A 19,857-nucleotide genomic window follows, 5' to 3' on the forward strand; every position below is an offset into this window, starting at 1 on the left:
GTGGCGCTGTATGTTTGTGATTCTACTGGAACGGTTTCTGGTGCCAGCATCAACAGCAGTTTTGGGTTTGTTTTTTAACAAAGGATGCATTTTTTGCTTTGCTGTAATGTCTTTGTAGGATACAACCTGTTTTTACTCCAGCTGTCCTGTAAAGGAAGTGATTTTTCAGTCATCTTAGGTGAAAAGGACAGACTGCTAGAACATTCCCAACAAAACAGAAGCGTACCATGGCAGAGAGATCCTGTTAAACCACAATCTTAAATGCATTTCTGTGTGCCCTCCATCTCTGAAAGAGTGTTTCATATATGCCACAAGCCTGGGAAAAAAGAGGGGAAGAAATGAAGCTCCTACATCATGTCTGAGCTCACAGAGCATGTGAAATAGATCTATTCATCTTCAAGATGAGGAAAAGTGCTGAGAGTACAAAATTTTCTTACCTGGGCTAACGCAGATGGTAGAAGCTCAAACTCACATCTCTTCTGTCTGAGGACATGCACATGCATGTGACTTGCAAGGTTTTCAGCCAGAGGCTTGTAAACGTGGCACATCAGCCCTAAAAATGGGACCGAAGAAAGCAGCAAGTCTAAATGCATTTACTGTCTTGTTTCTACCATCTGCACACATCTGTGCGATGGAGGGCGACCCGGGAACGGCTTCGTTTACAAAGGGAGACGCGTCTGAATGCAGTGGATTCAGGATGCTCTGTTTGATGTGCTGAAGCTCTTCCTGATGTTGGCTATCTACTTTGATCTTATGAAAGAAAATAAGCACAAATCCCAAAGTCCTGATGGAGAGATTAGTGTCCACATATGCATAAACATCTGAGAGGTGTTAAACTAGGGCGCTGGTCAGGTCACATGACTATATAAACTCAGGAGGCTACAGCAGGTCCTCATTTCCCAACATCTGAGGGTGTTTGTACGTCTGATAATTACCCCAGCTAAGGAGGATTGGATGATTTACGAGGCCGCTCTCATTTAGTTTAGGAAGATCTGTGCTTTGCCAGGTGTTTGTATTGGATATTATAAAAAATAATTAGACCAGACTGATTAGATACTGTTCATGCATACAGAAAGATGGTCTGTTGATGTTTGTACAAACCCAAATTACAACCTTATTGTCTCATCAAAAACATCTAAGATGGTGTGAAGCCATCTCCAGCAACAGTCAGAGATCTGAGTGAAGTTCAGTTTACTAATTACCACCAGCCATAAACAAGCAGCTCTAATGGTCAACCTGCACAAACAAGGCTTTGTTTGTGTCCCTTTCACATTTCATTTCTCATTAAATCAGAATTTCAGGGATAGAATATTCAGCTATCTGGTGGAATTCTCGCTGGACTAAAAAACTTTTTATAGTAAGAAAGCTCACATCTCATGAGCTGCTACAGCTTTAACTTTCTTTAAGTTCGAGAAGCTTCAGAGGCCAATGGTGATGTGGAGATTAAAGGCGATGAGAGGTGCTGCACCGTTGGTGGCTTGGGTCGCTGTCTGACCTCCACAGTACAGACACAAAAGAGGTGTAACACATGTGATCACATCTGCAGCCACATCTTTCTACCCTTGCTTGACCTGAAGGGTTGCTGCTTGACCTTGTTAGAGCTACTCCAGAGATCCCAGTCTCACCATAACAAGGACATTGGGTAATAAACTATTAAAAGGATCATTACAGATCATCAGACAGGATAATGACATGACACTCAAAATAATAATATTTAAACAACTTCCAAAGTCTTTTAGTGACTTTGTTGTTTTTTCAGATTTTCCAGGCAGATTAATGTGGAATTGATCGATTTGCAGATGTAATTAGCATCTTCTGCATAGATGCATAATAATCATATATTTGCCTGCTGGTTTGAAAGTATTAATTGTCTTCATTAACAAAAGGCCTTAATTGAATAACAATTAACAAAGTTAGTGATGGTATTGACACAGCAGAGTGGCTCCATTGTGTTTTGATCACGGAACCACCTTTATCAAATTGATATTCTGTGTGTTGGACTGTGTAATGACTAATATCATATTTGCCTTATTAGTTAATGAGAGGGGCTCAGTCAGGCGTAAATCTGGCATCGCTCGTGTTTAACAGGTAGGAACCATATGTTGCCTTAATCAGGTGGCAGAATCACATTTAAGCCTAAAATTGTCTATTAATAAAGGTAGCTAGTAAAACAACTAATTCAATTTTGGGTGAGGCGAGCAGCTGTTCCTGCATGCGTCCAACCTTGTTCCCTGCTTTCTTCTTCATCTTTTTAACATTTAACAGACTGTTTGTTTCTCAACTTTTCCTGTAGAAAATCAAGATGGAGGTTGAACGAGCTGTCCACTCTCCTTTAAAGAAGACAATACAAGGCGTTCCGCACTGACAGGCAGCTTTGTGAATGTGTGAACATGGAAGAGAAAGAGAGAAGGAAGACTGCCAGAGAGTGAAGAGCAAGTGATGATGTGCATGTTAGAAAAGAATGAAGTTTGTGTGTGTGTGTGTGTGTGTGTGTGTGTGCGTGTGTGTGCGTGCGCTTTACAGTGACAGCTTGTATTCTCCGTGATTAATGATGTGCTGTGTGACTTGATAAGTGCTTTGGAGGACCAACGCTTGTTTCAATTAGACCTTGTGAAGGTCACAATGCCGCGCCGGCCTCTCATTATCATATCCATAATCAATCCACATTATCATCGCACAATGTGGATTGGATGTGTGATATCTTAGTCACACACACACTGATAAGCACACACACACTAACACCTAATCACATACCAAAACACACACACACACACACACACACACACTAACTTCACTTAACGTTGATTTGAGTCATAACAGTTACTGTCAGGATGGATTGTCTGCTCAGATTAAGAGTGTGTTTCTATTAATTAAGCAGCGCTGATGGTGGTGGCATTTCAGATCCCCTTTGTAGACACAAATGCCAAAACATCATTCTGTCACCTCCTCCTTCTCTTCACAACACACACACACACACACACACCACACACACACAGCCTACACATCTTTCCCAAGACCTCAGAGCCTCTTGAATAGAGGCAAAGTGATTGGTGTGTTTTCTTTCTCTAATGAGAACAGATTGAGTGGTATTTACACTTCATGGGATGATCTAACCACCTACACATTTCCTTCATGCTTCTTCTGCTTCGTGGCCAAATCAGATGTGTAGCAATGACCAGAGGTGGGTCTTCCGACATGAAAGCAACATGATCTTTAGGCCATGACAACCACACAGTTCAAAAGAAATGTAACAAAAGTTATGTTTGAAGAAGTGAGTGAGCACTGAGGTAGCAGAGGTGACCCAACCTATGATTTAGGAGCCAACCACAGAACAGAGTGATGACCTTGGATGCGAACTAAACAAGTGACATTCATCTTTAAGAAATGATCGTGTTTATTTTTCATCACCTATTGAAGTTTTATTCTTCAATAACAGAGTTGACAGCACATGTTGGACCATTTCATGGCCTTTTAAGCACAATAGCTGCAGGAGGAATGAAACATTTGGCCTTCCTGTGATAGGACAAAGGAGACTCCACCATGCTGTAAAGCCATATGTGTCCTGGTTGTGTCCAATAAAATCAAACGTGACAATTCTAATCATTTCTGTAAGCTCCAACACTCAGTAGATCTTTCAGCTCAAATCAGCAGCCTGAGGGATTAATACTTTTACATGTGGGAAATAATACCAGCAGCCATGCCTGGTTCATTCTTCTGGCTCTTTGCTCTAGTTTCTACAGATGGGGAGAAGAAGAGTCATGACATTTGGTTTTGGCAGGGAAAAGGCCAGACTCAGCAGGAGTTATCAAAGGCAAAAAGTAAAAAGTTTGCCTTATCTGCCAGCCCTCCTCTCTCTCTCTCTCTCTCTCTTCCCCTGGAGATACTCATGTTAAGCATAATTAAGCAGATTTGATTAGCATCAAGCCTGGCTTCCTCTCTTGACTTTTAATGAATGTAAATCTACCATCTACCTCCTAAAGATTAATTTCTGCCAATTAAAAAACACAAGAGGGTTTATAGGAGGGGGTATGAGGAAAAGAGTGTTCAAGTCCTTTGAGTTGGAGTACAGTCAGAGTTTTATCCTCTTGTCTTAAGGTGTGATGGTCTCCGGAGATCTCCCCCCTTCTCTCCCCCTTACGACCAAGATCATTATCAACACAATGTTCCGTGAAAGCCACTTTGAAAGAACTGCAAGCTCCATATGTAAATGATGTGTGTGTGTGTGTGTGTGCGTGCGCGTGTGTGTCTGTGAGAGAGAGAAAGAGAGAGGGAGAACGCAGTGCAAGGAACAGGTAAAGAGGTCAATTTGTCAAAGCAAGGTTATTGTTCTATTAATACTGATGATACTGATAATAATAACAAAAACAACAGTGATAATAAAATAATGACTTTTCTTCATCTGTGTCCAGTGAACAAAGCTGATTGTTTTGGTGTTTTTGTCAGCCTAGAAGCATCAAGATCAGGGCATCATTTTTCCAATGAAGGCTTTATAAATAGTTTTCTGAAAAGTTTATATAGGATACTCCCCCCCCCCCCCCCCCCCCCCCTCTACGAACATATCCAGGCTCCTCCTCCCATGATGATGTGACAGGGTCTTCAGCTCTCCTCAGTTTGACCCAACTATTATAAAATCTGTGTTTCGGACCTGCTCTCTTCTCTTGCATTCATCTCTACCAACCCCCTCTCTCTTCTCTCTTCTCTCTTCTCTCTTCCCCCTCTCTCTTCTATTTGTCTCTCTATTTCTCTCTCTCTGTCAATGCAACTTTCTTAAATAGTTTACTTGGTAGTTGCCCCCCCCCCCCCAAGTGATCGGGAATGTCTACCATGGCCACTCCGGCTGCTCCGGCGCTGCTCTCCACGGCTCCGCAGGCGCACCACCCGGCTCCATGCTCCGGCTCTCCGACCACCATCTCTCCGCCACCTGCGGCCGCTTCCGCCGCTTCCTCCCCGGCTCCTCCGGTCGCTCACTCGTTGCTGCTGCACCAGTTCCGAGGGGACTTCTTACTTCCGAACGGGAGCCCGTTAAAGAGCGGAGGAGCTCCGCTCTCCAGCAGTGCTAAGCCGGTCTACGCCACCCCGTCCCCCGTTGAGAGCACGCCACAGAACAACGAGTGCAGACTGATGGAGGTGAAAGGGGCCAAACTGGCCTCGTTCACGGTCAAAGACAGGGAACTCATCTGTCTGCCGCAGGCTTTCGACGTGTTTCTGAAGCACCTGGTCGGGGGGCTTCACACCGTCTACACGAAGCTGAAAAGGCTCGACATCACACCGGTAGTCTGCAACGTGGAGCAGGTCCGTGTGCTGCGGGGCCTGGGGGCCATCGCCCCCGGTGTGAACCGGTGCAAGCTGATCTCCAGGCAGGACTTCGAGACGCTTTACAACGACTGCACCAACGCAAAGTAAGTCTGCTCTGTGTGTGTGTGTGTGTGTGTGTGTGTGTGTGTGTGTGTGTGTGTGTGTGTGTGTGTGTGTGTTGTGTGTGTGTGTGTGTGTGTGTCTCTCTCTCTCTCTCTCTCTCTGTGTGCGAGAGAAATGTGCTACCTGAACTCAGAAAAAAGTTTGTGAAGAATATCATTTTTCTTATTATTGCTATAGCCTTTCAATATCACTTTATAAACAACAAACCACGAAAGGCTGAGGTGTGATGTATGATGTAGGTTATAGATTAAGATTAAAAGTTGTTGGCAGGTTATTAAATACTGATAGTGGGTGATTAGATTCATGTTATAATGACTTGTTAATAAAAGGATGATAAAGATATTTAGGCATCTTAAAAACTCTTAAAAGTTTGCCATGTTATCACAGACTGTGATCTGTCACTGCTCGCGCGCGCGCGCACACACACACACACACACACACACACTGTCTCTCTGAAACACACAGCACACATTGAATCTGACACTGTCATTTTGAGAAATTGATTCTTCACAGAAATTAATTATTTTCCTTCTGGCCCCAAGCGGCAGCTTAAATCAGGAACAGCTCTCTGCCTCCCTCTCTCATCCCTGTGCTCGCTTTCCTTCCCTAATAACTTGCTGTCTTATCATATCAACACTATTTAGCCCTGAGTATCAGAACAGAGGAGATGATTAAATGAATTCTGCTGTTTATGATGTGATTATGTAGATGAGTTGTTTTGAGGAGTCAGATGGTGACCGGCTCCATGGGTCTCCATACAGAGACCAGTCCCGATGTCTCACTGAGCTTCCAAACACATGAAGCTAGGTGGAGGGGTCACATTAACACCACCTGTCCTGGAATTCACACTTGGAAAGAGTATAGAAGTTTACAGCTTTATAACAGCAGTGCTTCTTTTTGGATGCAGGTTTCAACAACATCTTATAGAATCTGTGTCTGGTGGCTCATGCTGTTGTGTCAGGTGTTGATGCCTGCCTGCCTGCCTGCCTGCCTGCCTGCCTGCCTGCCTGCCTGCCTGCCTGTCTGTCTGTCTGTCTGTCTGTCTGTCTGTCTGTCTGTCTGTCTGTCTGTCTGTCTGTCTGCCTGCCTGCCTGCCTGCCTGCCTGCCTGCTTGCTTGCCTGTCTGTCTGCCTGTCCTGTCTGTCTCCTCTGACACCACACAGCACCTCATGTTCTCTATAGAATGAATCTGTAATGGTCTTCAGTGGTTTGGAACATGGAACAGAACTTTGGGATGGGGCTACAGGTCAGCAGGTGACTGAAGGTGGAGCAGGGCAGCAGGTCTCAGCTGATTGTTCAGGAGCCCAGATACATGCTCCTCATTCCTCTAACTTTACATCCCAACAGCCTGCTTTTTTGCCTTTTTTCTCTGTAATTGTGACACACACCCACACAAACAGCCATACACACACAGACGGTCACGCTGGTGTGTTTTCTGCTAAATGACATTAGTTCCACAGAGGGAACATGGTGTGTAGAAGGCAACCTGATCCTCTGTTCTTTTCTTTTATCCCTACAAAGCAGCAGTTCTCTCTCTCTCTCTCTCTCTCTCTCTCTCTCTCTCTCTCTCTCTCTCTCTCTGTGTGTGTGTGTGTGTGTGTGTGTGTGAAGGTGGACTCTTCAAAGCTGAGCCCTACTGTCATAACTCACTGTCAAAGTCAGCAGTATTAAGATGAAGAGGAGAGCTCTTTCTCACTGTGTGTGTATGTGTGTGTGTGTCTGTGTATATCTTTGAGTCTGTGTGTCTGTGTGAGAGTGTGTGTATGTGTGAGAGTGTGTGTCTGTATGTGTTTGAGTCTGTGTCTCTGTGAGAGAGTGTGTATATGTGTGTACTGTATATGTGAATGTGTGTGTGCGCGCGCGTGTGTGCAAAGGGTTGATCAGCTCATCTTTAACCTCTACTTTTTTTTGATGTTTTATAGAGAAGAAGTGATGAGAGAGAGGGTGTCTTCATAACTTCATAACACACACACACACACACACACACACACACACACACACACACACACACACACAGCTGCTACCGATCACCACCTCAGTCTCTCAAAGCCAGTAGCTGTTTCAGTATTTTGACTCTAACACTTCCTCCTCTTTTATTATGTTTCTCTCACCGCTACCTGTTTGTGTGTAAGTGTTTTTGTGTGTGTATTAGTGAGGAACAGAGAGATCCATCATCTTTGTTTTGTTTCTGTGTCACCTGTGCTAAGCTCCAGCTGCCATGTTTGGCGTTTCATGTTTCATGTAACACACATGCTATGTAAGGAGTGCAGCCATTAAAAAACATGTGTGTGCTTGAAAGTTTGTGTATGTGTGTGCGGGTGTGTGTGTATGTGTGTACAAAGTGGTAAACTTGTCAAAATCAGACTGGTGGTGCCGTGTGCAGGAAGACTGGTTCTGCTGGAGAAGGCAAAGATTGATGCTGTGATCACCTGAAATTAAGGTCTGAAAAAAGCTGTGTGTGAGGTTGGCAGGAAGAGACCCAGGCTGGTCACAGCAAGGATCTTCTGATACCAACTCACATTCCATGGTCACCGCAGAGAGAGAGTGAGAGAGAGTGTGTGCGTCTGTGTGTATGTGTGTGTGTGTGAGAGAGAGAGAGAGAAAGAGTCCAGAGCATTGGCATGAGGTGGGACGTCTGGGTGAGATTTTAATTAAAGTTTGAGACAAATAGGTCATGCGCCACACACCCCCTCCTCCACACATGCACACACATGCATTATACACTCTCATATACACACATTCACACAATACACTGTTTTCTCACCCCCCTCCCCTCTCTCATTCCATCCCCTCAGCTTGATGACTTTTCCATGAAAGGCTTTTTCATTAATCCTACCTCAGGGAACTGGTGCTCTCCAATCTCACACACACTCAAAAAAAACCCAAAAAACACTCATGTGCACAGCGCACACATCGACCTCCCTCTACGGGTCATTTTAATGTATCAGCACAGTTGCAGACTAAACACAAAATACGTTCTTTGTGCCTCCTAAACTGCAACAAATACAAAGACACCAGCTCCATGTGGCCACGATTCAGACACACACACACACACTGGCCATTAATTAGCGCATGTGAACGTCAGCCAGTAAGAAGGAAGCAGCTGCAGTAAACTCCAGATGCAGGCTTTGGTCTGTGTTCATGTTTTAACTTAACTACTCAGTCACACTCTTGATACACTCTTATTATAGTGTTGCTATTACTGTAGTGTTACATTGTTGTTACGGTGTTGGTACATGCACAAACACTACACACATACACACTCACACATACACACTCACACACATTCACACACATTCACTCACACACACTAAAGATTTGTAGAATTTCATTGCATTATGCAGCCTGTCTGTCATGTCCTGTAAGTGTGTGTCTCGTGGTCTATAGGCCTGTGTGTGGGTGTGTGTGAGAGAGTGTGTGTGGGGTGTGCATGTATGTGTGTATGTGTGTGAGATATCTGGTGTCAGCTGTCACATCCCAGTCGGTCTTGGCCCATAATAAGAGACAATAATAACAACTCATTAAAACTGAGGGCAGGAACTGTGGAGCTCCTCGGCTCATCAAATTAACCTTTGAACACACTACACACACACACACACACACACACACACAGACACACACACACACGCGCAAACAGGGTACCTGTTTCTCTCCTACAGTTAGTGACTACACAGTCTCTTTGTGGCCCCCCCAACGGTGGGTGTGTCAACAGGGGATTGGTCCTTTCTGCTGGGTAATTGATGAATTATATGCAATATGCAAATGAAGCGCCATTAATCTCTTGACTGACAGCTTTGTTTATGGGGCTTTAATGACGGCTGGATTAGATTCTAATTAAAATCTGCTTTAAGACGCCTCCACACTAGGAAGCTGCTGCTGGTGCTCCTGTTGCCGCTGCTGTTGCTGCTGCTGCCGTTGCTGCTTTGCTGCTGTTGCTGCTGCTGTCACTGCTCTGCTGCTGCTGCTGTCACCTCTCTGCTGCTATGTCTCTCTGTTTTGTCACTCTTTCCCACCATTTCAGGCTCTCTCTCCTCAGCCATCTTTGTATCTCTGTGCCAGTGTGTTTGTGAAAGGAGCTGAATTGTGCTTCTTGTCATGAAGCCTGATGTGTCCCGTGTCATTTTCCCTGTCGGGACATTCACACCATTTCGTCAGAGCCAAAGTGATGTTTGACAGCTTTTCACAGATTTCCTCAGCAACTGATGGAGCATGTCTGGCTCAATTAAAGCGTATGAATCTGCTTGTAGTCACAGCTTTTACTATGACATGGAAAAGAACAATGGGGGAAGGCTGGGAAGGGATGGAGGTGTGCAAACACATTTAATAAGCAAACAAAGGAGTAAGCTGAACAGTAATGAGGTGCTTTAGGGGAACTGCCTTTCTGCTTGCTTGTATCCACAGGGAGATCAAATTGCTGCGTCCTGCAGCATTCTTGAAACTGGTCTGGTTTCATTGTTTAGCTTGTTGACTCCTCAGCAGGTTCAGAGGTTTGTTTCTTGTGAAAAGGCCACCCATCTTTTGCTCAGCATGAATTACAGACTAATGGAGGACAGTTTTCAGACTGCTTCCTAACTAACCTCAGCTTTGGTTTTGTGTTTGCAGCTCGAGACCCGGCCGACCGCCCAAGAGGCTGCAGCCTGGGACTGAGGGCGGGACTCACCACATGTTGGCCCACGGCACTCTGATGCATGCTGGGATCATGCCTCCTGCAGGTGACCACCCAGGCTTTGTCAAAGAACCACACACCATTCAGCTGCTCTTAATATCCCAAAATATTGAGCCTGAAAAAGTAACAAAAGTCTGATTATTTCTGTTTGATATTTAAATGAACTGTAGCTCATAGATGAGAAGGTCAAAAAGTAAGTTTAATATCTCAGTGTTTTAGAGGCAAAATAATCTGTTTTGAGATTTAGATTTTATATTTTATTTTGAAAAAGGAAGAAAAAGGAAGTTGCCTTTTAAATTAATCACACATCGATATTGTTCTCCTAAAAGTGGCTAATGATAACAGTATTTGAATAAATCTGTAGTTTAATTAGCATTTGCTACAGTGATAAGAGTGGATTAGAATATAACAGCTGGAATAATGTGGAGGAAAGGATAGCAGCTAATCTGCTCATTACATATGGGCACCAACCCAATGTAAGCAATCCCGATTATTGCTATTATGTGCAACTGCATTGATTTACACGCTGCTCTTTCTTTGTTGGGTGGACATGAACACTTTAAAGACATTTCTGTCTGCCCATTCAGCTGGTATCACATGGTTGCTCCACTTCAGAAGAGGTGATCTCTGCCAGTTAATATTAAATCCAAATATCAACCGTCCCCATGAGAACGCCTCCTTAACTCTTAATTCCACACGCTCAGCCTTGCAAATCCATGCTGGAGTCCCTCTAAAAAGTCTGTTTTGGCTCTGGAGTAAATTATCATCATACGGTGGCTACAGAGGTTGAAATAAATGAACGCAAAATAACATATTACAATATAGCAACAATACAGCAGGAATGGAAACTGAAGACTACAAATTGGGTAGTCTGGGTAAATTTGTTGTGAGGACCAGCAAATGGCCCCAGTTTGCGAGTAAAATAAGGACTGAGGCCTCAGTAGAGTTTCTCCATTCAATATTTCCCGCCCTTTCTACTGAAGTGGAGAGATATTTTCATACAGATAGCACATTTAATAAATCCCTATCAGCCACCATGTGTGTGTGTGTGCGCGTGTGTGCGTGCGTGCGCACATGCGCATATGTGTATGCGTGTGTGTGTGAGGTAATTGTTGGCACCCTACTGCAGCTCTCCGAGTTGCCTTTGGCTTTATGCTCTTCAGTCCAGCCTGATCTTTTAATTCTCTTCCTCAAAAGAAGCCATTTTCTGTGACAGCCGCTTCCTGTCTCTGTTCAAAGGTGCTGGAGTCTGTGTGTGTGTGTGTGTTTTTAAGAGCATCATTCTCATCAACAAAAGAATCTTTTCCCACCAAAGCCGAGGCCAAGGCATCAATGTCAGTTGTGCTGATTAGAAGTCACCACATGAGAGGACAGAAGAAGACAGCGAGGAGGACGCTTGGGTGAAGATCTTTGATGTGTCCTCTTGGTCACAGCCTCTTGGCCTCTGGCTCTCAAACCTACGCACAGGCGAGGCACTGGCTTGTGTCCTGCTGTGATGCTGACATTTGCAAAGGTAAAGTGAGTAAAGATTGAGGAGAACTGGAAGGAGAAGAAGAGACGAAGATAATGGCTCAGTGACAACAGCTCAGTGTCTTTCACAATTTCAGGAAATTAAGAATTACATTGTGTTTGCGTTTCCACGGTTGTATTGTCCAAGTTTAATAATTCACCGTGTTTGTCTGAATTAGTGTAAGAGATATTTAATTTTCTTTGTAGGTCAAATCAGCTTCTCCAATTCAGGCCACACAAGTGCTGCTGCATCGCTACTGGTGCTTCTAACTGGACTGGCAGCAGAAGCTAGAGCTCTGTCTCTAAGCAGAGATGCACAAATGTCTGACACACCAACCAGCTGCTGCAGCACTGGTCTCTGTCCTCCATGACAACCTCTTGCCTCCTCCTCCATCCTCCACTGGGCTCTTTGCTCTGTCTCTTATTGATTCTTTCCTTTTTCTTTTCTGTATCTGTTTCTGTGGTCCAGATCTGTCTATCCTGGCCAAGAAGATCAAGTTGGAGACGATGGCTAGTTACGGCAGCAGCCATCATCTTGGCAGGTCCAACGGAGAGAATGGAGACAGTCCAGGACTGGGTGAGTCCTGAGTCCTCACACATACAGTAAAAATACACATGTATGTTTGGTGAGAGTCACAGAAGGATCACATGACATCCTGTAAGCTCAAACACACTCACACACACCATATTGGAGTGTTCAGACACAGAGAGTTTAATCATCTGGGACACAAATGCTACAAAAAGCTGCAACTGAAAAAAATCCTCCATTTGGTATCATTTTAAAGTTGTGGTCACAACATACAATCAGTCACACACACACACACACACACACACACACACACACACACACACACACACACAACCAGTCACAACAGCACATAACACGCTGTGTGTTGTGTGTCTTTCCATAGCGCCACCCACAGCCTTGTGGGAAGGAGGGGCATAACAAGAGCTTTAACCACTACAAAGGCGATATACACCCACACGCACGTGCACACACCCTCACAGAAGTGCTGAGCGGGACAGCGAGCAGCCATTTCTGAATTTAACAAGATCTTCTGGGAGATGTAGCACAAGTGTTTGTTTACAGTCATGTTTGTTTGGATGATCACAAGAGAAGAACTGTGACTTTTGATGTCTTCTAATGAAGCGTGAGAAGGAACGATGGGGGGCGCTTACAGTAGGGAGCTTCAGAAACAGGGCAGCCAGCGCAGCACAGCATTCAAACTGGCTGCTGCTGGTGTTGAGCTCCTGTAGCAGCAGATGTTTGCTGGTTTCTGCTCTGGGAGACGGCGAGAGGTTAATCTGCCACCAACCCTCCACCATGATTTCATCTTATTTTCCTATTTCATCTCTCCACCTCAGCCTCTCTCCTCTCCATGTGCATCGGAGGCCAAGAGGTTTTCTTTTTTGTGGATAATGACCCAGCATGCTTTGCTGGCCCAACACCAGGACTGTCATCAGCTTCTTTTGTTCCACTTCCTGTGTTTCTTTTGTTTTTCCTTTTATGAATAGTTTTTGTCATTTCCTCCCCCAACTGCCCCATGGTTTGGTGAAGAGAAGAGCTGTAACTCCCAGTGGGGGGTCTCTCTTAAGAACAGCCCACTGGCTGGGATGAAGAGTTTGGTTTGGAGGGGTTGGATTTTGGTGGAGCCGTCTGGCCTTCTCTTCACAGTTTGGACATGATATTTGTGTCCTGTATGTGTCCACTTCTGGTCTCTGCCCTTCTACTGTCCTCCCACTCATCACGCAGATGTCCTCGCTGTGGCTCGGAAGCAGATGTCCAGGTAGTACCAACATCCAGGAGGGGGACCTATTGGGGGCCTGGTTCAGAGACTCCAGCAGACTGAGCAGAGCTGATCTTTGAAACTGTGATGGACAAAAGAAGCGTCTTTTCTTTCGAGGACACAACAGATGTGTTGTCCTCTCCCTCAACAATTCTTGATATTCGGTTTCTTCCACCAGTTCTGGATCAGCTGCCCTTCATGATGATGTCACATCCTCTGATCCCTGCCAGTCTGGCGCCAGCCTCCGTGTCCATGACTATGAGCCAGATAAACCGCCTGAGCACGCTGGCCAGCATGGCTAACGCCGCACATCTCCACGCCAAGCCCCTCAGCAGGGCTCCTCCCACCTCCGTCATTAAGGTGAACTCAAAGGCCCATCAGCCTTGGTAGTCTGACCAGTGACCAGTTTAACAGGGAGTGGATTACTGGTCAGACTGGTGCAGCAGCTGACAACTTCATCCATACCATGGAAATAATGCTCAGACAGACAGACAGAGAGATAGAGAGACAGAGAGATAGAGAGATAGAGAGATAGATAACCTTTTGTGGGACCTTGTTTTGTAGGAGCGAGTGCGCGACAGTCCGTCCCCCACCCCTTCACTGGAGGACGCTCACATGTCCTCAAACCACAGCAGCAGTGTGTCCAGTTCACCGTCTCACACAGAACCAACAGCAGAAAACACACGTATGTGCTTCAGCTGTCTGATCTACAGCCAAGAGAACTCATCAAGAACATTATATTGATACAACCTGTCCCTGCAGCCACACAGGACAGCAGCGTGTCATCAGGTCATGGTGCCATGGGACATTCTCCTGCTGTGGTCCAAGCAGCCAGAGAGTCCAGTAGTCCAGTGGAACACTGCAGAGACAACAAGAAGACCCACAACAACAGAGGTGAGGTACATTCTTATGTCTGTATCTATGGAATTATAAACCTTTATTTGCTATTTCATGCTTGATTCTGTCAAATGTGCTCTTTTTATGGACTAATTCTAGTTTGAAGTTTGTCTTAAAGTGTTGTCAGTGGAAACATCGTCTGACCTGCGTGAAGACGCATTTTAAGGGGATCTCAGTAACGGGTGGATAACCATTCGGTGTTGCCTCTTCTCTTGTTCATCGCTGCTCTTGCTTCCTGGCTTCCTACTGAGAGCAGAAGACAAATAATTCTGTGAAACAGGATCCATTAGAGCAGGAAGCGGTGTTACATTAGCGCGCCATTTGTGGGTCTGTGGCCTAATGAGCCAGGCGGCCTCCCGCGCTCTCAGCTGGACCTTATCTGCATAACGGCTGCCTCTCTGTCGTTAGGAGCTGCGTTGCCACAGTGCTGCCACGTCAGTTGTTTGGTTCTCTCTGTCAGGGAAGTTTGCATTAGCTTAATGAGGACTGCTCAAGGACAAACAGTCAGCAGAAAACCACAGTGAATTGTCTGTGGGAGCGCATGCCTGTGTTCTAGTACTGAATCCCATTATTCCGTAATCCAATGGAAACATCACAAAGACCTCCCAGCTCTGGTTTCAGACCTGTCAGGGTTCTGTCAACATATTGACAAAGCAATAAAGGCAGCAGCCACCTGAGGACATCACCTGAGTGATTGAGGTGTATGCTAATGAGTCACGTGCACGTTTGCTCCATTTTAGGCTTTTATGTTTGACCTACACAGGATGGATATTATAATGAGCTGAAAAAGGTACAGAGCAGGGCTGACAACCTACTGTATGTAAGTGTGTACGTGCATCTGTGCGCGCGCGTGTGTCTGCATTGGTTTCGGCTGTGTGTGCTGTTTCAGTGGTCTTTGAACAACATATCCAAGCAGCAGAGATCAGAGGCCATCCCTGACACCTCACTCCCTTTAACCATACATCAGCAGAATTTTATCCCCCCGCCTCCCTCTCTCTCCCTCTCTTTCTCCCTTTCTCCTGTCCTCTCTCCTCCATCGCTTCCTCGTCCACTCATGGAGAGTCTTCCCAGGCTGTAGTTCATCAGGGAGGACAGAGAGAGATGAAGTTGTGCAGAAAAGAGAAACCCAGACAGTGACCTTGGTTAGAGGGATGGCTAAATGATCAAACAAGCTGGCAGCTGTATGCATGCGCTCATGTGTATGTATATGTGTGTGTGTGTTGCGGTGGGGGTAAAGTAGGCGGAAAACAGTAACTCAATAAAGGATCAGTCACATCCAAGGAGCCTGGGTAGCCTACACTGCTGACTGTGCACTTCATCTGTATGTGTGTGTGTTTGTGTGTGTATGTGTCTGCCACGAGAGTGTAGTTGGATGCCCTCTGCTGAGTTTGCCAGCACCTGCTAATTACCTTTCTCTACAGAGCAATGCTTTTAGCAAGAAAGTGGGAGAAAAAAAAGATTGAGAGAGAGAGAGAGTGTGTGTGTGTTTGGTTGCTTCTCATCTGTGGAACACCTTGAATATGACAGTTGCCAGGAGGACATGCGACAGTCATGGTTTTGGATGAGTAACTGCTGTGGTCAGTTAAGTGGAGAAAACGGCATCATTTGTCACAGACTGAGAAATGTGTCAGGTGTCACGTGCATGCTTGTGCTCCAGCAGGCACGCGGCTCCCAGGACGTCTCCGTCTTTGGTGTCTCAGAGGATGGTCCACACACAGAGAGCAAGTGAGCGAGCAAAGGAAGGAAGCAGCTAATGTTTATGTCCCCCACAATCAGGAACACGGCCTCAGACAGATGGTTGTCCATAATGCAGCTTTTTTGCTGCTCTTTATAGGAGGAGTCCAGCTGTGATGCCTTACCAACAGGCAGAACGCTATCAAGCACATTTCCACAGCCAGATTTATGTCTTTGTTTACATGCACACAGTAATTATTGCAAACAGCCATTTAATGCTTGGATTTATTTCTGTACAAGTAATTAAATCTGTTAGTAACGTGTAAATGATTAGTTTGATCAGTGGCCGTGGCCTGTTTGCAGGATTACATCAACGTGTCCAGCTGTCAGTGGATTTCTGTGGTGGAGAGAGTAAGGGTAAGCTCTCATATATTCATATTTATACCTCAGCTCAGTGCATTGTGCTGAGCACCCTTTAAAATCCAAGCTTCTATTGTACAACTGATTTACCTGCAGACCTGCGGCGCTTCCTTAGCTCATGGAAATGTCTCTGTGTGCCCTGCAGACGCTTCTGTCACCACTCAGAGCAGCAGGGAGAGCTGTGACGGACAGGCTTACCAGAAACCCCCATCAGTCAGGGAGAACTGTGAGCGGCTGTCTTTCCCTGTGGGCCAGAAGCTCACAGCAGCTCTCCACCATGCCCCCTTCATCTTTCCTGAAGGCTTGTCCTCCATAGAGACCTTGCTCACCAACATCCAGGTGAGGCTCTACCAACTTTATCATTATGACCCTCCAGCTGGAACCGGGAGGGAAACCAGCGACTCTTTGGGATTTCCTGAAATAGTTGAGTAGAAGGCATTGGGGGCGTGTGCTGACCTGCTTCTCAGGTTTTGAATGCTTTTGTGCAGAGTCACCATGAAAGGAACAGCAGCCTCTTTATTCTCCTCTGGCTCTGCCTCATCTGTTCCTGGGAGAAATCAAAAAATTCTTCAACTGCGAGACTGAACTCTTGTTTGGTTTTTACATGATACAGAAATGAACCATCACGTGTTTTAGCTAGATATCAGATCTCTGTAGTTGGGATTCAGCCTGTGACCCGTTGATGTGTGTCTCTCTGTCTCCAAGCAGGGTCTGTTGAGGGTTGCTATAGAGAATGCACGGGTGCAAGAGAAGCAGGACCAGCTGGAGAGGACGGAGCTAAAGATGGAGCTGGTCCGAGAGAGGGAGCTGAGAGAAACGCTGGAGAGGCAGCTGAGCGTGGAGCAGAAAAACCGAGGTAGAGCTTCTGCTACAGATGTTGCTCCACAGATGTTTCAGCAGCAGCTGCTGACTGGACCGAAGCAGGACCGTAAAACTACCAAGAAACGATCCTCTCAAGCTCCACCAACAGCCTAAAACAGTTGCTTCCTTTTGGATTTACTTGGGACAATGTTTCCATTTCATCATAGATTATAATTTAGGTTTTTATATACTGTTAATAAGATATTATGAAATACAATATACATATAATATATATATAGTATACTATATAACAGATAAATCTAGCATAACTGACCCAGTATAAACAATAAGTACAAGTTTATGCACATTATTTAAATGACAATGATCAGTGATTCAATGATCAGGATTTTAATGATATTGAAATAATAATATTGATGATAGTGTTGTACCTTTATGCTGGTATTAAAATCTTTACTTTATTTTGTATTTCATAGATAAGTCTTTTAAATGCTTTGAAATGATAAAGCTTCTTTGTGTCACTTGGATGATTCAGTTCTGATCCAGAAGCGGCTGAAGAAAGAAAAGAGAAATAAGAGGAGATTACAGGAGGCTTTGGAGGAGGAGGTGAAACTCCGCGACCAGGCTGAACACACACTTCTGCACACTGCTACGACACACACAGGTACACACACAGAAAACAATGTTTTAGAACCCTAAGCTGTTCATTTGCCCTAAACTAACAATCTGCTGGATTAATAACCAAACAACAGGCCATCAGTCGTCAGCAGGCCTACACACAGACGTGACCTTAGACCTGGATGTGAGTGGCCACGATGACATCAGCGTGGACACCAAGGCACCAGGAAAAGGTTCGGATCCCCAAACCTGCTCTCTCAGTATGTAAACATGAGAACACTCCCAGAGTTTTATTGTCGAACCTTCAGAAGAGAGACGTTTCTGCTTTCAGAAGGACGACTGGCATCCAAAGATCTTATTAAAGTTTGGAGCCTTTTCCCTCCAGTTACAGACACGACTGGTTCTGTTCACATGTTTGTAGCTTGTGCAGCATACTTAGTTTGTTCCTCTGGTCCACTAATCTTAGTCAAATTTCCTTCTCTCTTCTTGTCTCACCTTTGATCGTGGAGAAAGCTCCCGAGAAACAGCAGAAGCTAATGAAGGGTGACAGCGTCACCATGGTGATAGCTTTAATTGAGACACATATTTAAAATATTTATTCTTGCTGACGTTACTGTCCATACAGCAGGAGATTAGCGAGTGCGAGGTGGCGAGGTGCTCCGGCCCAGTGCCGTGCCAGGACCACCGGAGCAGACAGCCACGCTTGTTCTGGGCCGCTTTTAATTGAATGTCAGTGAAGCACGAAGAGAGCTGGCCACTAATTAACGTCTGCCTTAATTGTCCTCGTGACGAGTTTGTTTGGACATTATTTGCATAATTAACAGCCAGTAATAAATCATTTAAAAGGGGATTGTCTGTCAGACAGCAGGGCAGGGTGCATTTCCTCTGAGCCAGGAAGTTTTAGCTCCAAAAACAGTGATCAGAAAAATCCTCCTGTAATAATCAAGTTTGTTTGGGCTCCTGTTGGTGTGACCTTATCAAACACACTGATGACACACTCTGTGTGTGTGTGTGTGTGTGTATGTGTGTGTGTGTGTGTGTGTGTGTGTGTGTGTGTGTATGTGTCTCAGTCTCAGAAGGCAGAGTGTTCCTACAGGCTGCTGGGGTGTACTGAAGACAAAGGATGAAGACAGATTCCTCACATCCACCTCGTCTGAAGCGATCTTTGGACTTGTTACTGAATCTTAGCTCGTCTTTATTCTGCTGATGTCTTTATCTGAGTTTCCTCTCAATCGACCAGTCATCAGCTCTGATTCCTGGAAGAAAATGTTTCTTTTTCTTTTTTGTTTTTCCAGACATTCATGTGACTTGTAGCAGAGCTGTATACATATATATGGTGATGGTTTTGTTATTATTATTATTATTATTATTATTATACAAAACTAAGATATTGGCATGTTGTACAGTCAGTAAATGACCCGTATTGTGGATGTTCTGTAGTAGTTTCCTAGTTTGACCGTACAAACATTGCAAATTCTTTTTATTCATTTGTGTCTGTGATTCATTGCAAACCAATGGATGATGATTATTATTATTTAATCCTATAATCATTTAATCAGGTCATTTAATCCAGATTAGTCTGACCACAGACTAACATAAAAGGTGAAAATGAAGTGACTGAAGTGACAGAGTTGGACAGGTGGAGCAGTTAATCAAAGGTTCATCTAGTTAAAGTAGAATAAAGAGTGAATGAGAAAGGTAAAAGGTTCACTAGAGTCATGAAACTGAAACATTTGAAAAGCTCAAAAGTTAAAGAATCCAACCTGATTCCACCTGAAAGTGAAATCTGCAGATTTATTCTCCAGAAAGGCAAAACAACAACAAAAAATGTCTTAAAGGAACATCAACGTTCAGCTGTCAACCTGGAAAAGTGAAACCACAGGAGACCTTCTGGTGATTCTTCTCACAAACTTTATTTTATTGTCTTGGGTAATGGTTAGCCGGTTTGGGTCAGGGTCAGGATTAGAGTTAGCCTGTTAGGGTTCGGGTTAGCCTGTTTGATATATATTTTTTAGGAAGATCAGCAGCACAAAAACATTTGAGAGAAAT

General features: G+C 44.8%; 1 protein-coding gene and 1 long non-coding RNA gene across 3 annotated transcripts; one reads left to right on the forward strand and one right to left on the reverse strand.

The window, feature by feature from the left end:
- Positions 1-15: 15 nt before the first annotated feature.
- On the reverse strand, positions 16-4,961 carry LOC115249496 (uncharacterized). The gene is made up of 4 exons (XR_003888170.1): positions 4,824-4,961; positions 438-553; positions 227-316; positions 16-146 (listed from the first exon to the last, which is right to left on the reverse strand). It is a non-coding gene; the product is annotated as an uncharacterized lncRNA (long non-coding RNA).
- On the forward strand, positions 4,622-19,278 carry dachc (dachshund c). Of its 2 annotated transcripts, none has more exons than XM_029834771.1 (12): positions 4,622-5,399; positions 10,021-10,130; positions 12,063-12,170; positions 13,559-13,740; positions 13,945-14,065; positions 14,143-14,274; positions 16,315-16,368; positions 16,517-16,710; positions 17,077-17,227; positions 17,726-17,854; positions 17,943-18,041; positions 18,879-19,278. In XM_029834771.1, exons 1-12 carry the CDS (start codon positions 4,816-4,818, stop codon positions 18,920-18,922), a joined length of 1,908 nt encoding a protein of 635 aa, XP_029690631.1. In that variant the 5' UTR covers positions 4,622-4,815; the 3' UTR covers positions 18,923-19,278. The 2 variants fall into 2 exon arrangements, with proteins under 2 accessions (XP_029690631.1, XP_029690632.1); XM_029834772.1 differs by having other exon boundaries at positions 17,080-17,227.
- Positions 19,279-19,857: the final 579 nt, after the last annotated feature.

This window comes from Takifugu rubripes, chromosome 4 (assembly GCF_901000725.2).
Source record: "Takifugu rubripes chromosome 4, fTakRub1.2, whole genome shotgun sequence".
NCBI lineage: Eukaryota > Metazoa > Chordata > Actinopteri > Tetraodontiformes > Tetraodontidae > Takifugu > Takifugu rubripes.